Source organism: Sugiyamaella lignohabitans, chromosome B (genome assembly GCF_001640025.1).
Source record: "Sugiyamaella lignohabitans strain CBS 10342 chromosome B, complete sequence".
NCBI lineage: Eukaryota > Fungi > Ascomycota > Dipodascomycetes > Dipodascales > Trichomonascaceae > Sugiyamaella > Sugiyamaella lignohabitans.
Window position 1 is genome coordinate 867752 of NC_031674.1, and position 13358 is coordinate 881109.

Below are 13358 nucleotides of genomic sequence, written 5' to 3' on the forward strand. Positions count from 1 at the left end.
CTCACTTTCTGTCTGGCCCTTTTCTGGAGCGTATATTTTGACTCCTGAGGCTGGGGCGCTGCCCCAGACTCCGTTGTGCTCCGCTTGGTGGAGCTTTTGAATGTCGGTGATTTGATTCTGGTCATTTATTTATTTCCCGAATGGCATATTATTACTATTATTATTGCTATTACTGCTGTTGTTGCCTTAAACGGGCATTGAGGAGTTCGTTGATTTTCTCTGCAACGGCCGACTGGTCAAACCGCAGCGCGATTTTGCTGGCCGCTTCAAGAGCCTGATCTTTGTTGATCAGGTAGGCTAAAGCAAGAGCCTTAGAAGGTTTGGAGTCGATACAGCATGCCTGGATCAGTCGCAAAACAACTTTGTCGACTTCCAACTCTTGAGATGAAACTGTGCTGACAAGCTCGATGTTATCATCAGACTCGGCTTGAGCTCGCGACAATTGTAGAAGGACTTGTTTAGTAAGGTATTCCTTTTCGTAGTCTGTGGTTGTAGGGTCGACTGTCACTGATAATTCAAGTTCTGTAGTTGCTGGTAGAGGGATGTTGGGATGCTGGTCGCCTTTTCTTAGGACTGTGCATACAAACTTGTTATCAATGACCCCAATTGGCCAGTATGACTCTTTGCGTCCTTGAGCTGATTCAATGTTAGAATCAACGATAGGAACCCATCGTGTCTGGAGGGGTTCTCTCCAGTTTTGTAGTACCAGAAGTATTCCCTTTGAATCGAAAATGCATGGGTCACCTTGACTGGTAAAGAAGACAGCTTTTAGCTTGTTGCCAACACCAATATCGATTTCATCATTCTTTTGATAAATCACGTTGGTTCGAACGTTTTCAATAGAGTACGACAACGATCCAGTCGGTGACGTTCGGACAATATAATTGTAGTTTCTCCAGGAAGCACAGGTAATTACCGGATCTCTTGATTGTCTATAAACAGACAAAGGAGAGCCATATATATTGAAAGTTCTCACGTACCCTTGTGCGGTGCAGAACGTGACTATGTTTTTAGAAAGCGAAATGCATCTGAATAAATCATTATCTGATAATGTGTACTCCCAGTTGTTCGTAAAACCGTCATGGAATCTGAGCAAAGCTTTACGAGTCTTGGTGTTGGCGAACAGAGCGGCTTCTTCTGTAAGGCATGCCAGATCATATTGCACGTAGTCGGTGAAATGATATTCCCTGTGAAGCCCTCTGTCAAAAAATGTTACTGTAACCGTATTATGATCTTCTTGAAATACAGACCAGATGTACCCAATTGTATTCATGCAAAGGTATCTTCGCCCATTTTTCCACGGAGTACTGCCGGTAATGAAGGGTTCGTGAACTGGTTCCGTAGAAACAAATTTAGCACGTTTATAACCATTACCATTTTCCAATGCTGTTGACTCTCTAGAACGCTTGCCATTCTCTTCACCAACATACCCAGCTCCGTCGTCGTCTTCAATCCAGTCGAGTTCATTTCCCTCACCATTGGCTTGCTCAACATCATCTGCCGTTGCATCTCCAGTGAATTCTAACTCCAAATCGTAATCATCATAATCTCGAATTCTATCCACACTATTGACGGATTTCTTAGTGCTACTATCAGTACCATTGGTACTAGTGGTGGTATTGAACGGAGTAATGTCTCCGAATGGACTTGCCTGATCTAATAATACATCGTACGTGATAAGCTGACCTCTGTCAGTGGCCACAGTCAGTTCATTTGTAGTAGGATGCCAAGCAACAGATATTGGTGATTCGACATTCTGTGACTCAACTGGTGTAAATGTAGTCGCATCCCAGATTATCACCTTATTATCGAGCGAGATAGTAGCTATATATTTTCCATTGGGGGACCATTTGATGCCAGTTAGTTCTTTTTTGTGACCATTGGTATGGCGTAGACGAGCTACTTCAGAAACGTTGCTCAGATTGTATACACCAACTTCAAAGGTCTTAGTTGCAATTGCGAAATGTGTGCCATCAGGATGAAACTCGACAGCTGTAGTTCGAACATCGTCTACATCACGAACATCTGGAACAATACCTTCCAAACTGTGTACTAATGTGGGATTAAAAGGCGGTATTATCGTATTTTGACGGAATGAATTTTCCATATCACCGTCAGGCTCGTCACTACCATCTTTATTTTCAGACTTTTCCAGTCTATAAAAACGTAGATTTCCGTCAATAGAAGACAAGGCGATTAGATTTCCCGAAATACTGTAAGAAATATGCTTAACTGGTACTGGAAGAGACATTTCTTGGACTTTTAAAATATCAGTGACTGATATAATCTTGACAAATTTATCATTACCTGATGTTGCGATCCATTTACCATCTGGAGAAAACTTAACCTCTCTAATAGCGAGAGGATTTCGTACAATTACACCTTTAGGTTTATTAGAAACCACATCAAAGAGATGGACAGTTCCATCCTCGGAACTCGAGGCAAAATGAGCATCAGAAACATCAACTGCCAATACCGCATCATGATGATGGTCCAAACTGTCTGGTTCACTAGAGTCTGAGCCAGTTGTGAACTTTCGCACCAGATCATTGGCACCTCCTGAAATCAAGTAATTACCATCCAATGAGTAGCATACTCGTACTATACCTGCAGTATGAGCCTGACGAGGATTGAGCTTTATCTTCATTTTGCTGGCTGTTTATTTGGGTGAATGTTCTCACGGTAGAGACGCGTAAGTTCACGCGCCAGATATATGCATGATCCAATAAACCCAGTTAGGTGTTAGCACGGCTGAGACCTGTTCTCGAGGACCCTGCTTCTAGATCCATCCCTTTTATTTAAAATTAGTGTACTAACACATTTTCAAAGCTTCTGTTTTACTAGAAAAGATATATTTGCTGGAAAGGTGACTAAAATTTAGAACTCTATCTGTCACTCTTCTATCTCATAGTGTGAAATAAGAATGTAATATTAAATAAGAGACATATACATAACGAGCATATGAGAAGCAGTTGTCCCCCTTTCAAACTAATTTGTTAAAAAATCTTTTTGTTGTTAATTAGTTTTAAAAGAAGGAATAGACCAGCTAAAACAATCAGTTGCAAATATACTCCACAATTCCTTCCTAGGGCTATATTACATAAAACTTAGATTATTTTGGCTGAATCACATCACGTGACGTCGACACAGTTACATGTTCAATGGTCAACTAACTGGCAACAGTTCAATCTCCACACCTGTATAAAAAATGGAACACTATTTTGACGACGAGGACGAATTGCCTTCAATTGTGCAAATTTCAAGAAAGGATTTTTCAGAAGATGAGTTTGTTGTTGATGAATTCCTCACAAAGTTTCACAAGTACCAGACCCTGGAGGATCTAGAAAACCAGCTCAAGTCATGGGATAAGGAGCTGGGTCATGAACTGATAGATGTAATAAACAAGGACTATGGAGACTTTGTGGGACTGGGGAACTCACTTTCAGGTGGGGAAAACAAGATACAAGACGTTAAAATGAATTTGCTAAGGTTTCAAACAGAAACAAAAAAAGTTAAAACTGAACTAGAGAATGTGGTGGAGAAAACCAATAAACTTATCCAAGACAAGAAAGACTTGGTATGGTTACAAGATTTCTCTCGAGAGATGATTTTGTACTTGAAAAAGCTTGAAGATATAGAGAAAAGCGTTCATGATAAAACTGAGTCAGATCTAGAGCAAATCAGCGAATTTGCCAAGCAATACATCCATTTGAAACTATTAGCTAGAGATCTGGGTGTGAAAGCGGTGCAGAGAGATGCCTTGACTGAGAGCAGAGCAAATAAATTAAAGCACAGCGGTACTCATAACGACGATAATGTCAATCATAGCATTCCCCCCATACTTGAACAAAAACGGCCAAGACTGGCTAGGGTAAAATCAACAATCATCGAGTTGGTTGACACAAGCATTAAGAAGAAGTCTGGCACAGGAGAAGAGCAATTGAGACTTGCAATTCTCAAAGCAAAGCTCTTAGAAACCTACGATTAGCTAGTAATATTTATTTCATTAAAGAAAAATCAACTCAGGGCCGCCCGCTTTCCGACTCGAGCGAAGCGAGAGGAGCCACGGGGTCTGGGGCAGAGCCCCAGCCGCCGGAGGCAGATGCCCGTATTAAATAAAGAGTTTAGAATAAATAATATCAATATTGAGAGATATCGTTTTAATAAATAAGGAGTCGATGCGTTCTTATGTTTGAGAAGATGGGGGAGGTGCACTGGGGTCTGAGGTGGGATTATTGTCATTGTCATGTGCAGGTTCTTCATGGTCAGAGGCTCCACGGCGATTACGGCGCAGTTGGAAAAGTCTTCGTCGAGAGTTAACAAAATTAGTCCATCTACGACTGTTCTGTTCCTCGAAATTATTTCCCTGTCTGCTACGGAGCTGTCTTCGTAGCTCGGCTTCCTCATGGAATCGAGCAAGGGCCACTCGTCTTGCCTCACGAGGAAGCAGTTGAGCGTTCCAAATATCCAACAGCCGATTAAAGAGAGAAATCTCAACTTCGTGATGAGATGAAGCATTAAGACCATTAGGCGGGTCGTTTGAAACTTGTTCGTTCTCTTCGAGCGAGAGGTCAACTCTGCAAAGAGGGCACAGAGCAGAAGAATTCAGCAACCAAGGATCCACACAAAGGGCATGGAACCTGTGCTTACACGGTAAGATTCGTAAGATGTCACCGTCTTTAAAACTCTCAAAACAGATGGGACAATCTGGCTCATCGCTATTGAGTCCACCAACAAGGGTTTCCATAGGTTGGGTGCCATTGACATGCGAGGCGGCAGGTGTTTCTGTACCTACCTCTGAAACACTTTGAGAAACTGGAGGAACAGCCTTCGCAGCTACTGGTTCTCTAGACACATCAGCAACAGCAGAGGTGCCAACAGCACCTTCTGGACCTGTTGGCAAACTTTCAGTTTGGGTCGGGGGTTCGACGACATTCTTGCCAGGCGTATATAATTCGTCGATGCTTTCATTCGTTGTTTCCACCATACTCTCATTACCAGCTTTAAGATTGTCAAGCGAGTAACTATCTCGCCCTTGCTTTTCACCATCCACCGCATATTGACGACCAATGTTATCATCAATCCCAATACTCTCCTCCTTAGGAGATGCGGTGGTCCGACCGGATGCATCGTTACCTACTTTAAACTGAACAATTGGAATTGAATCCAATACAGCTCTAGCCAGTCCTTTAGCACGTCTAGAGTACTGCATCGAGCCGAATCCTTCGCCCCCTGGTCCATGATTAGAATCGTAGGAAGTGGTGTTGGAGACTAGTCCATAACGCTCAGGGTGTTTATGAACACGAATTGCGCCTGAAACAATAATAAATAAAAATGTAGCAGCAACTACGCCAGTGATACTATACAGTACGGCCATTGCGACAGTTGAGCCAGTACTTTTCGATGTTAACGGAGATCCATTACCAGGATTGTTTTCACTAGCTTTTGACGAGATGCTGGCAGTTATAGGACCCATGGTCCTATTGATTTGAGATATTATAGATGCTGAGTATTGAGCCGATGTAATGCTGAACACAGTTCCGAGTTGAGTCTCGAAAGTGCTTGTCGAGTCAAATTCACATCCTTGACTATGAAGAGAGTAAAGAACTGCACATGGAGAATTCGAGCCCTCGACATTAACCAGGTATCCAGCAACCAAATCAGCATCATCGCATGAAAGTAATGGGATCATATTATAGTTCAAGTTAGTGGTTGAATTCATTAGTGTTAATTCACCTGAACATAGGTCAGATAGTCCATTAGTCGATGATACAGTTCCGTTGAGGGGAGTCATTGCTGACAACTCAGTAGATAATACCAATCCTGAATTGGCGGTTTTCACCTCCAATACAAAATTAGGAAGTAGATTAGAAGTTTGATTTGTCGGAACTACCAACCCGGTGGCATTGACATCGCCAACTGGCTGAGGGTCACCTGTTTCACTACTAGTAGCAGCAGTAGCACTTGCAAGAGCAGGAGCTGGTTCAGAAGTCGCTTGTGGATCATCTCCAGCTACTCCTGCTACTAATAGTAGTATCACGGTTATGATACATGACACAACTCTTGATATGGACATGACTATCGAGATGTGGAACTACCGACCAACAAAACAAAACTAGACACAGGACAAAATATGACCAAAATTTCAACCACCTGACAACCAAAAACTAGAATCAAGAGTCCAGTAAAACGTTAGATCGCTAGCAAACCAAAAAGTAGCCACCGGGACACACAAAAGTACAACCGCTGCACAATATATGCTTGGACAGAAAAAACCTGAGTGAGCACAAGCTAACAACAGCCGATATTCCGATATTAGCTCTACCGAATGAATTATCGACCAGTCAGATTCTACCCTACCAATATCTATGAATCAATTGCTTTTAAAATGGTGAACCAGTCACACCGTTAAAAAATAACTTGCTTATTTCGACGAAAAGCACCCAGCGTGACTTCTCATCTAAAGGTCTTGAATCACACTGAATACGCGAGACTCAGTTGCGGTTTAAAAAGTTGTTCTTTATTCCAAGTCCCAACACACAATGTCTTATAGAGCCAGCTCTAACAGACTTCTTAGTAATACCTTTCCAAACTGACACAATTCCACCTTCTACTATGTTTTGAATCGAATCGATCAATACAATACAGTCACCGTTCTACCGACTGTGACCGTCTACGAACACTACTAAAGCTTCACAAGTCCAAAAAAATCTAGAGTTCAGGTCGTTTGCGATGAACTTTTCCGGGGAAATTATCAGTTCAACAATTAAAGGAAAAAAAAAATCTTAATTCAAAAGTTAATAACCAGTAGGTTCAAGACCAAACAAGTTTGAAGTCGAATTGTCGTCTTTATCGTGGTTAGTGTTTAGCAGTGGTGTGTGTCAAAGTCGGTTAATCTACAAACACTACTAGCCTGAAAAGGTTGGTAAACGTTTACCTAGCCCGCTAAAAGTTATCGATGTTCTAGCAACCCTCCACAGCCCAGTCGGGATTATGCAAAGGAAAGCGCGGTGCGCATCGCACCTCCATCACCATGCCAACCTACCCGCCAGCCAGCAGATCTGCAGAATGCTCAGCCGAGTTGCGTTATAAAATGAACCAAGCAGGCTCAAATCAGCCCACTCGTCAGGCAGTGGAGAGGATCGGATTTGGGGTATTAATGCCTGGTTATAACGGGATTTTAGCAGATTATTATAAGATATATCTACCTCTGTATTTTCTACTGAATGATAAGTTATCGAGCTGCTGACCCACCCGAATATTCCATAAGCTGTTTGTTATACCATCACTTGCAATCTTCGGCAGGAGCCGGCAATTCCCCGGCTCAAAATCTCGTATCTTGCTACCCTTTCTTCTCGACGGTTGTTGGTGGGTCTTGTCCTGACTCTACTTCAAACTCTCACTAATTTGATGAGTCTTGGCGCGTAACCATAACCGTATAATAGAATTAAATAACCAATGATGCCGATATAAGACACAACAAACAACAAAATCATGCAGGGTCCACTCATCCATATCAGATAATGAATCAAAGGGCAATTGGTATGTAAAAAAGTCCCTACAGAACAACAACCCCTGGAAAACTAGGAACGGGGATATAATATATTTACTATGGACTATGAGCCAAATAATATCGTGAAATCCACTGGCTGGCCGTGCTTCTTGGAGATATGCTTCTTGGAGATATGGTCTCAGCAGTGGTCTATAAATACCACATGCAGGAAGTGGAGATCACCTAGCATGATCAACATGGGGTCCGTATCAGGAAATGGTCCATTTTGGACCTATTTATACCCCTGAGCATGATATTGAGCGAACTGAGTCAATTGAGAGAAAATGTCAAGTTAGCGAGTTGAAAGGGTGGCAGTGAAATTGAAATAGTATTTATCAGCTGTGTATATTGCACCAGCATGTCATGTCAGGTAGTCTCAGTGGATTATCAACATTGACAAAGCGTGCTATCACCTCGAAACCTATGAGCCAGTAATTGTACGTTAGAACAATGACATTGACAGGTGTAGCTTCAACAGCTACTAGGAGATTCTCCTGCGAAGCAGGAGCTACGGGGTCTGGGGCGGAGCCCCAGCCGCCGGAGGCAAATGTCCTACTGCATTAAGATCCAAATTACCAATATTAATATTAAACTACAAAAAGAAGGGGAATTAGCTAACAGTCCACGAGAAATACAAGAGAGGTGATCAGCTCTCAAACTTTAACACCGTCTCCTCTTGATAAAATACCTTTGTATTGCCGTTGTCAAACTTCTTGTTGAACCTATTTTCATCATGGGTGTTGTCATCATCAAGATAGATGAATCTGTCAGCCATGGGTCGTTTGCCAAGTACGTTCAAGTTCTCCGATTGAATCTGTAACGGAAGAGGAAAAGGAAGTGGTAACTGCTGTAATGGCAACTGGTTGAATGGATTGGGCGTGTGTTCAATTGATGATGACGATGTTCCAATGTCGTCAAACTTCTGGCCCGAGGTGGTTCTCGATGGGGTCTCGTCCAGCTCCTGGTTGGCAAAGGTTCTAATCGGTTTATGAGGAGTCCGGTTGGCCATGTAAAAGCCATGGCTGATATTGACATCGTGAAATGGAGACGAGGATGGGATTGACGCATGCTCTAAGAACATCATTCGGTTCGTGATTCCTGCAACTGGGATGGACAATGGGGTGGCACCGGGCCAAGTGTCAAATTGCGAAAGGTAATGAGCAGCAGTCAACGGAGTACCTTTAGAGGTATAGGAGAGATTACTGTTACTAGAGTTTGGTGATTGTATGGGATTGGAACAGAAGGATGACGACAACCCAGAGTTTGCTGAAAATGAAGAGTTCGATACTGAAGACGCCGACGTCGATAAAGAAGAACCGGAAGACGATGTAGAGTTTGAACCAACAGAAGAAGACGAAGAACAAGTGGTGGTAGATAAAGAGCTAGAAGGCGTGGAAGACAAAGATGCGATTCGAAGAGAAGAGGAGTTGTTGGCACCGTTGGAGTGTCCTCTTGGCGAACTTATGCTGGTATTGGAGTCACTAGTCACGGCAGCAAAATGTTGATGAGCGTCAAATTTAAGATGGGCAATACTGGGGCTACTTATAACAGCACGGGAAGTGCTCTTCGGAGCAATGTTGACAAGACGACCCTGACCCAAGCCAGATGAACTTTTCAGTTGACTACCGCTTTCTTTCTCCTTCTTAACGGTCGTCGTAGGATTACTGCTGGGAATGGCGATTTTAGTCTGTCTATCCCAATAGTTCAGATCTGTAACCTCAACAATTTGGTCACTTTCATCAAGATTGCCGTTAAGGAATTGCTTTTCCGAGTCCGCAACAATATAAAGCTCCTCCAAGAGGGCCAACTTGTCAGGATCAGTGTCACGGATAGAAGGCATAGCGGCTTCACGAATACGGCGAATAGAGATATCCTCGTGCGTGAGTAGTCCTACTAAGAGCTGTACCCTCTCGTCTTTGTTCAAGTGGTCAGGCTCCTTATGACGCACTCCATAAGGCCACCAATCCGGTTTAGACATGTCACCAAGCTTATACGGATAGTTGGTTTGCTTCTTGGGCTCGATCTCCCGGATCCAACTCTTTGCAAGAGCTTTACACGTTGCCTGTTGAATAATAACAAGACCCTGAGTTAGAAAACTGATAACCCGATCATGGTTACAAAGATCAAGCTTGGCTTTACACTTGGTCGACGTGTTAGGCTTCGTTGATGTGGCAATAGAAGGAACTCTAGGACGATCTGGATCAATATCACCATCACTACCTTTTGAAAGATACTCAACAATATCCTTTTCAAGAAGAAAATTGTCAACGAACTTGGCCATAGGAGAATTGAAATAAATGTCTGTGCCGTCATCAGGGGCAACCACTACCAACACGTACTTTCCACCCAACTTGGAGGTAGTCTTGTTCAACCATTCGACAATACTTGAAGTTCTCTTCTTGAATTTCGCAGAAATATATTTATCAATGGGGTCAGAAGGGGTTGAGGTGCTCTTTCTGGAAGAGGGAGGAGTCATGATAGGAACCGAGCTAGTAATGTCTTGCAGGTCAGAAATAGAGACAGGGTGCGACGAAGTGTCCGAGGTAGAAGCCGGTAAAGAGTTAGACATTATTGAAGACGTAATCAACGATGACCCAAGTAACTCGCTCAGACGATAGATAACAAGACCGACTAGTGAAGCAGAGAGTCCGAGTAATAATGGAACCGATCAGACTGCTGGCTTTTGTTACAAGTTAAAAAAGTCTAGTCAAAATAGGATAGAACCAGCCAGGACACAACCAAGGATATTGCATCCTTATGTATTTTTTTCCAGCTATCAATTGCATCTATATCCCCACCTTAGATGGTCATAGATTACCGCTTTTGCCAATTAGTTTTCTGCTTAGTTGCTCCTCTCAAGCCTTTTTCAAAGCGAGATTGAGGAATTTGCATGATGAGTTTTCATTCTTGAAGCTTCCTTCAATTACAACCTGCACAACATCTGACGGATGAGTTATCATTTCGCACTAAATTTCAATTACTTTCTGCACCTGTTGGTTCCCAAATTGGTAACCCCCTGGGATTTGGCTTCTTATCGGTGTACCTGTCAGATGAGGCTAAGCCAAATGCAGCGAGATCTTGATTACTTTATGCACATGCTACCAGCGTGCCTGCATGTCACGATTGCGGCCGTTTGGTGGACATCTACTCTTGTAAACTTCTCTTCTCCTGAATCACTACTGTGATACACATGAATAATATATGGAAAAAAGCGAACACTTCGATTTATATATTTGCACCAGCACTCTCGTTACTATTTAGACTTTGCCTCCGGCGGCTGGGGCTCCGCCCCAGACCCCGTTGTCGTCTCGCTACGCTCGAGTCGTTAGCTGGTGGATCCCGCCATGCTGCATGTCTCATGATTAAGTGTACCAGGTTAATGTATGAGAGGTGCAGAAACTCATTGAATCTCACTTTAACGCACGACTAACGACCATGTTTATCTGCATGGATTGCAATGGCGCAGTCAGTTGATCCTAAATCGGTTACAAGGTAATAGAAAGGGCAATTAATTGTTCATGCGGTTACTGTGTTCGTGCCATTGCCTGAGTGTGCCATTCCTTCGATTCGCTAACGAAATTAACAGACAGTTCTTGGATAACGTGAAGGATGTTTTGCAGAACACTGTTATCAAGCATGAAAATTGGTGATAATCAACTTTTATTGACGAAATAATAAAAGAAATAAAAACAATGGTTGGTCTATATATAAAACCTTTTGACAGACCCAAGTTTGACAATGAGCTATAGTTACTAGTAGATACGTTATATGCATGGATGGATCTACCATCAACTTCAAGCAGGGTATCTGTCAACCGAAAGGAATGCCTAAGACCGGTCGCTATATCCTGAATAAACATAGCTATTAATAATATCACTCTTGGAAACGATATCCTTGGGGAAGCTGAAATATCCTCGTATGGTTCTAGTATATTTCAAGCCTTTTTCCTTTTGGTTCAAGGAAATAACTATGGAGTAACCGCGACCGCGGCTATATCAAGACGTCGTGAAATTTCAAGAACGAAGAGTTTCAATTCAACATCGACACAAATAATTCCACCATGGTTAAAGCTTCGGCGCCCGAATTGAAAAAGGTAAGTTCTGAAGTCCGATACAAACTAAACTATCTGTAAAAGCAGACGCAAAAACTAACCTGAAACTAGTATATGGATAAGAAGCTGTTTGTTCAGCTGAACGGATCAAGAAAGATTGTGGGAGTCTTGCGTGGTTACGACGTGTTCCTGAACATTGTACTTGATGAGGCAGTAGAAGAAAGAGCCAATGGTGAAAAAGTGAAAGTTGGCACTGCTGTAAGTTAACATTGTAAATGAGTTCACTATAGAGAATGTTCAAGTGTTAAACTAACATCATTTAGGTCATTAGAGGCAACTCTGTCGTTTTAATGGAGGCTCTTGAAAGAATCTCTTAAAAGTTCTCTGAATAAACAGCCAACTTTGGTTGATATGTAATGCTGAAATTATTTATTTTACCACTTTATAAAACATTGTTTTTTGTTTAAAGCCGACCATCGGAGCATTGTGTGCGGAGTCCGAGTCTCAAGAAAGGTAGAGAGACACCAATCGGAGTCCGTATATATTTGAGTACGTCTAAAAATTATATGAGGGAAGTTGTTATTATCTGTTAATATCCCGTAATCGAGTTAGCCCCAAGGACAACCCTCGAGGGTTAGATCCGACTCCGGTCCGAAGAGATCATGTGCTGCAGCGTGTGCCAGTCGGTCTCGTCGATGTATCTCCGTGAGTAATTATGCAGGCACATGTTGTACTGATGCCCCCCTGGATTTTCCAGAGAGACATAAAAGAACAAATAAATGGCTCCTTATTTATAATTTTATTCTTTTCGACTTCATACTGCACTAGAACTCAAAAGAAGTCACAATGACAACTTTTGCAAAAGCTACATTCAATGCTGCTTCTTATTTGTCGGCGCGACCTCACTATCCAGACTCTCTCTTCAAGCACATCTTCTCGTACTTCCAGAAACACAACTCGGCTATTAAAGGTACTCCTACCAAATGTGTAGACATAGGATGTGGTCCAGGAGAGGCGACCTTGAAATTGTCAGAGTATTTTGATAGTGCTATTGGAATTGACCCTGGTGCTGGAATGATCGAGTCGGCAACGAAGTCAGCAAGAAGTGCCGGAAAGTCAAGTGACCAGCTCAATTATATTATTGGGTCTGATAAAACGTTTACAGATATAATTCCTGAGAGCTCCGTTAATATTGTCACCGCTGCTCAAGCTAGTCATTGGTTTGATTTCCCGAAGTTTATTGAGTCCTCAGCCAAGGTTCTCAAACCTAACGGCGTGCTAGCTGTCTGGGGGTACGTCGACCACGTTTTCGTAAACCATCCAAAAGCGTCTGAGATAAGTTTGGAGTATAGTTATGACAAGAAGTATATGGGACCATATTGGGAGCAACCTGGTCGTGGACGTTTAGCTAGTATGCTTTCTGAGGCCGAAGGACAACTGCGTGCAAATGACAAATTCTCTGATGTTGAAGTAATTCGAGACGAAAGTATCACTTTAAACCCAGGATCATTTTATGAGATGACTAGAACACTGCCGTTGAGATCTGTTCACGCCTATATGAAGACGTTTAGTGCCTATCATGAATGGAAAGCTCAACATCCAGACGAACCCGATGTAGTCGATCTTTGCTTCGAAGCTATTAAAAAGGCTGAGAACTGGACTGATGACACTGAAGTTACTATCAAATGGGCTACAGTTTTAATTATGGCCTCTAAGAAAGCATTGTAACTCAGAAATCTAGAACTGGACAATCCC

At 42.5% G+C, this 13358-nt stretch overlaps 5 protein-coding genes across 5 annotated transcripts; 2 read left to right on the forward strand and 3 right to left on the reverse strand.

Annotated features, from left to right (window-relative positions):
* Positions 1-169: 169 nt before the first annotated feature.
* CTF4 (chromatin-binding protein CTF4) lies at positions 170-2647 on the reverse strand (the record flags this gene model as incomplete). Its single annotated transcript, XM_018879211.1, has 1 exon — positions 170-2647. One exon carries the CDS (start codon positions 2645-2647, stop codon positions 170-172), a length of 2478 nt encoding a protein of 825 aa, XP_018737148.1.
* A 561-nt stretch (positions 2648-3208) lies between these two features.
* On the forward strand, positions 3209-3988 carry AWJ20_2277 (uncharacterized protein; the record flags this gene model as incomplete). Its single annotated transcript, XM_018879212.1, has 1 exon — positions 3209-3988. One exon carries the CDS (start codon positions 3209-3211, stop codon positions 3986-3988), a length of 780 nt encoding a protein of 259 aa, XP_018737149.1.
* Positions 3989-4186: 198 nt separating this feature from the next.
* Positions 4187-6076, reverse strand: AWJ20_2278 (uncharacterized protein; the record flags this gene model as incomplete). The annotated part of the gene is made up of 1 exon (XM_018879213.1): positions 4187-6076. The coding sequence occupies one exon, from the start codon at positions 6074-6076 to the stop codon at positions 4187-4189; it is 1890 nt and encodes a 629-aa protein (XP_018737150.1).
* Positions 6077-8198: 2122 nt separating this feature from the next.
* AWJ20_2279 (uncharacterized protein) lies at positions 8199-10121 on the reverse strand (the record flags this gene model as incomplete). The annotated part of the gene is made up of 1 exon (XM_018879214.1): positions 8199-10121. The coding sequence occupies one exon, from the start codon at positions 10119-10121 to the stop codon at positions 8199-8201; it is 1923 nt and encodes a 640-aa protein (XP_018737151.1).
* Positions 10122-12449: 2328 nt separating this feature from the next.
* On the forward strand, positions 12450-13331 carry TMT1 (Tmt1p; the record flags this gene model as incomplete). Its single annotated transcript, XM_018879216.1, has 1 exon — positions 12450-13331. The coding sequence occupies one exon, from the start codon at positions 12450-12452 to the stop codon at positions 13329-13331; it is 882 nt and encodes a 293-aa protein (XP_018737152.1).
* Positions 13332-13358: the final 27 nt, after the last annotated feature.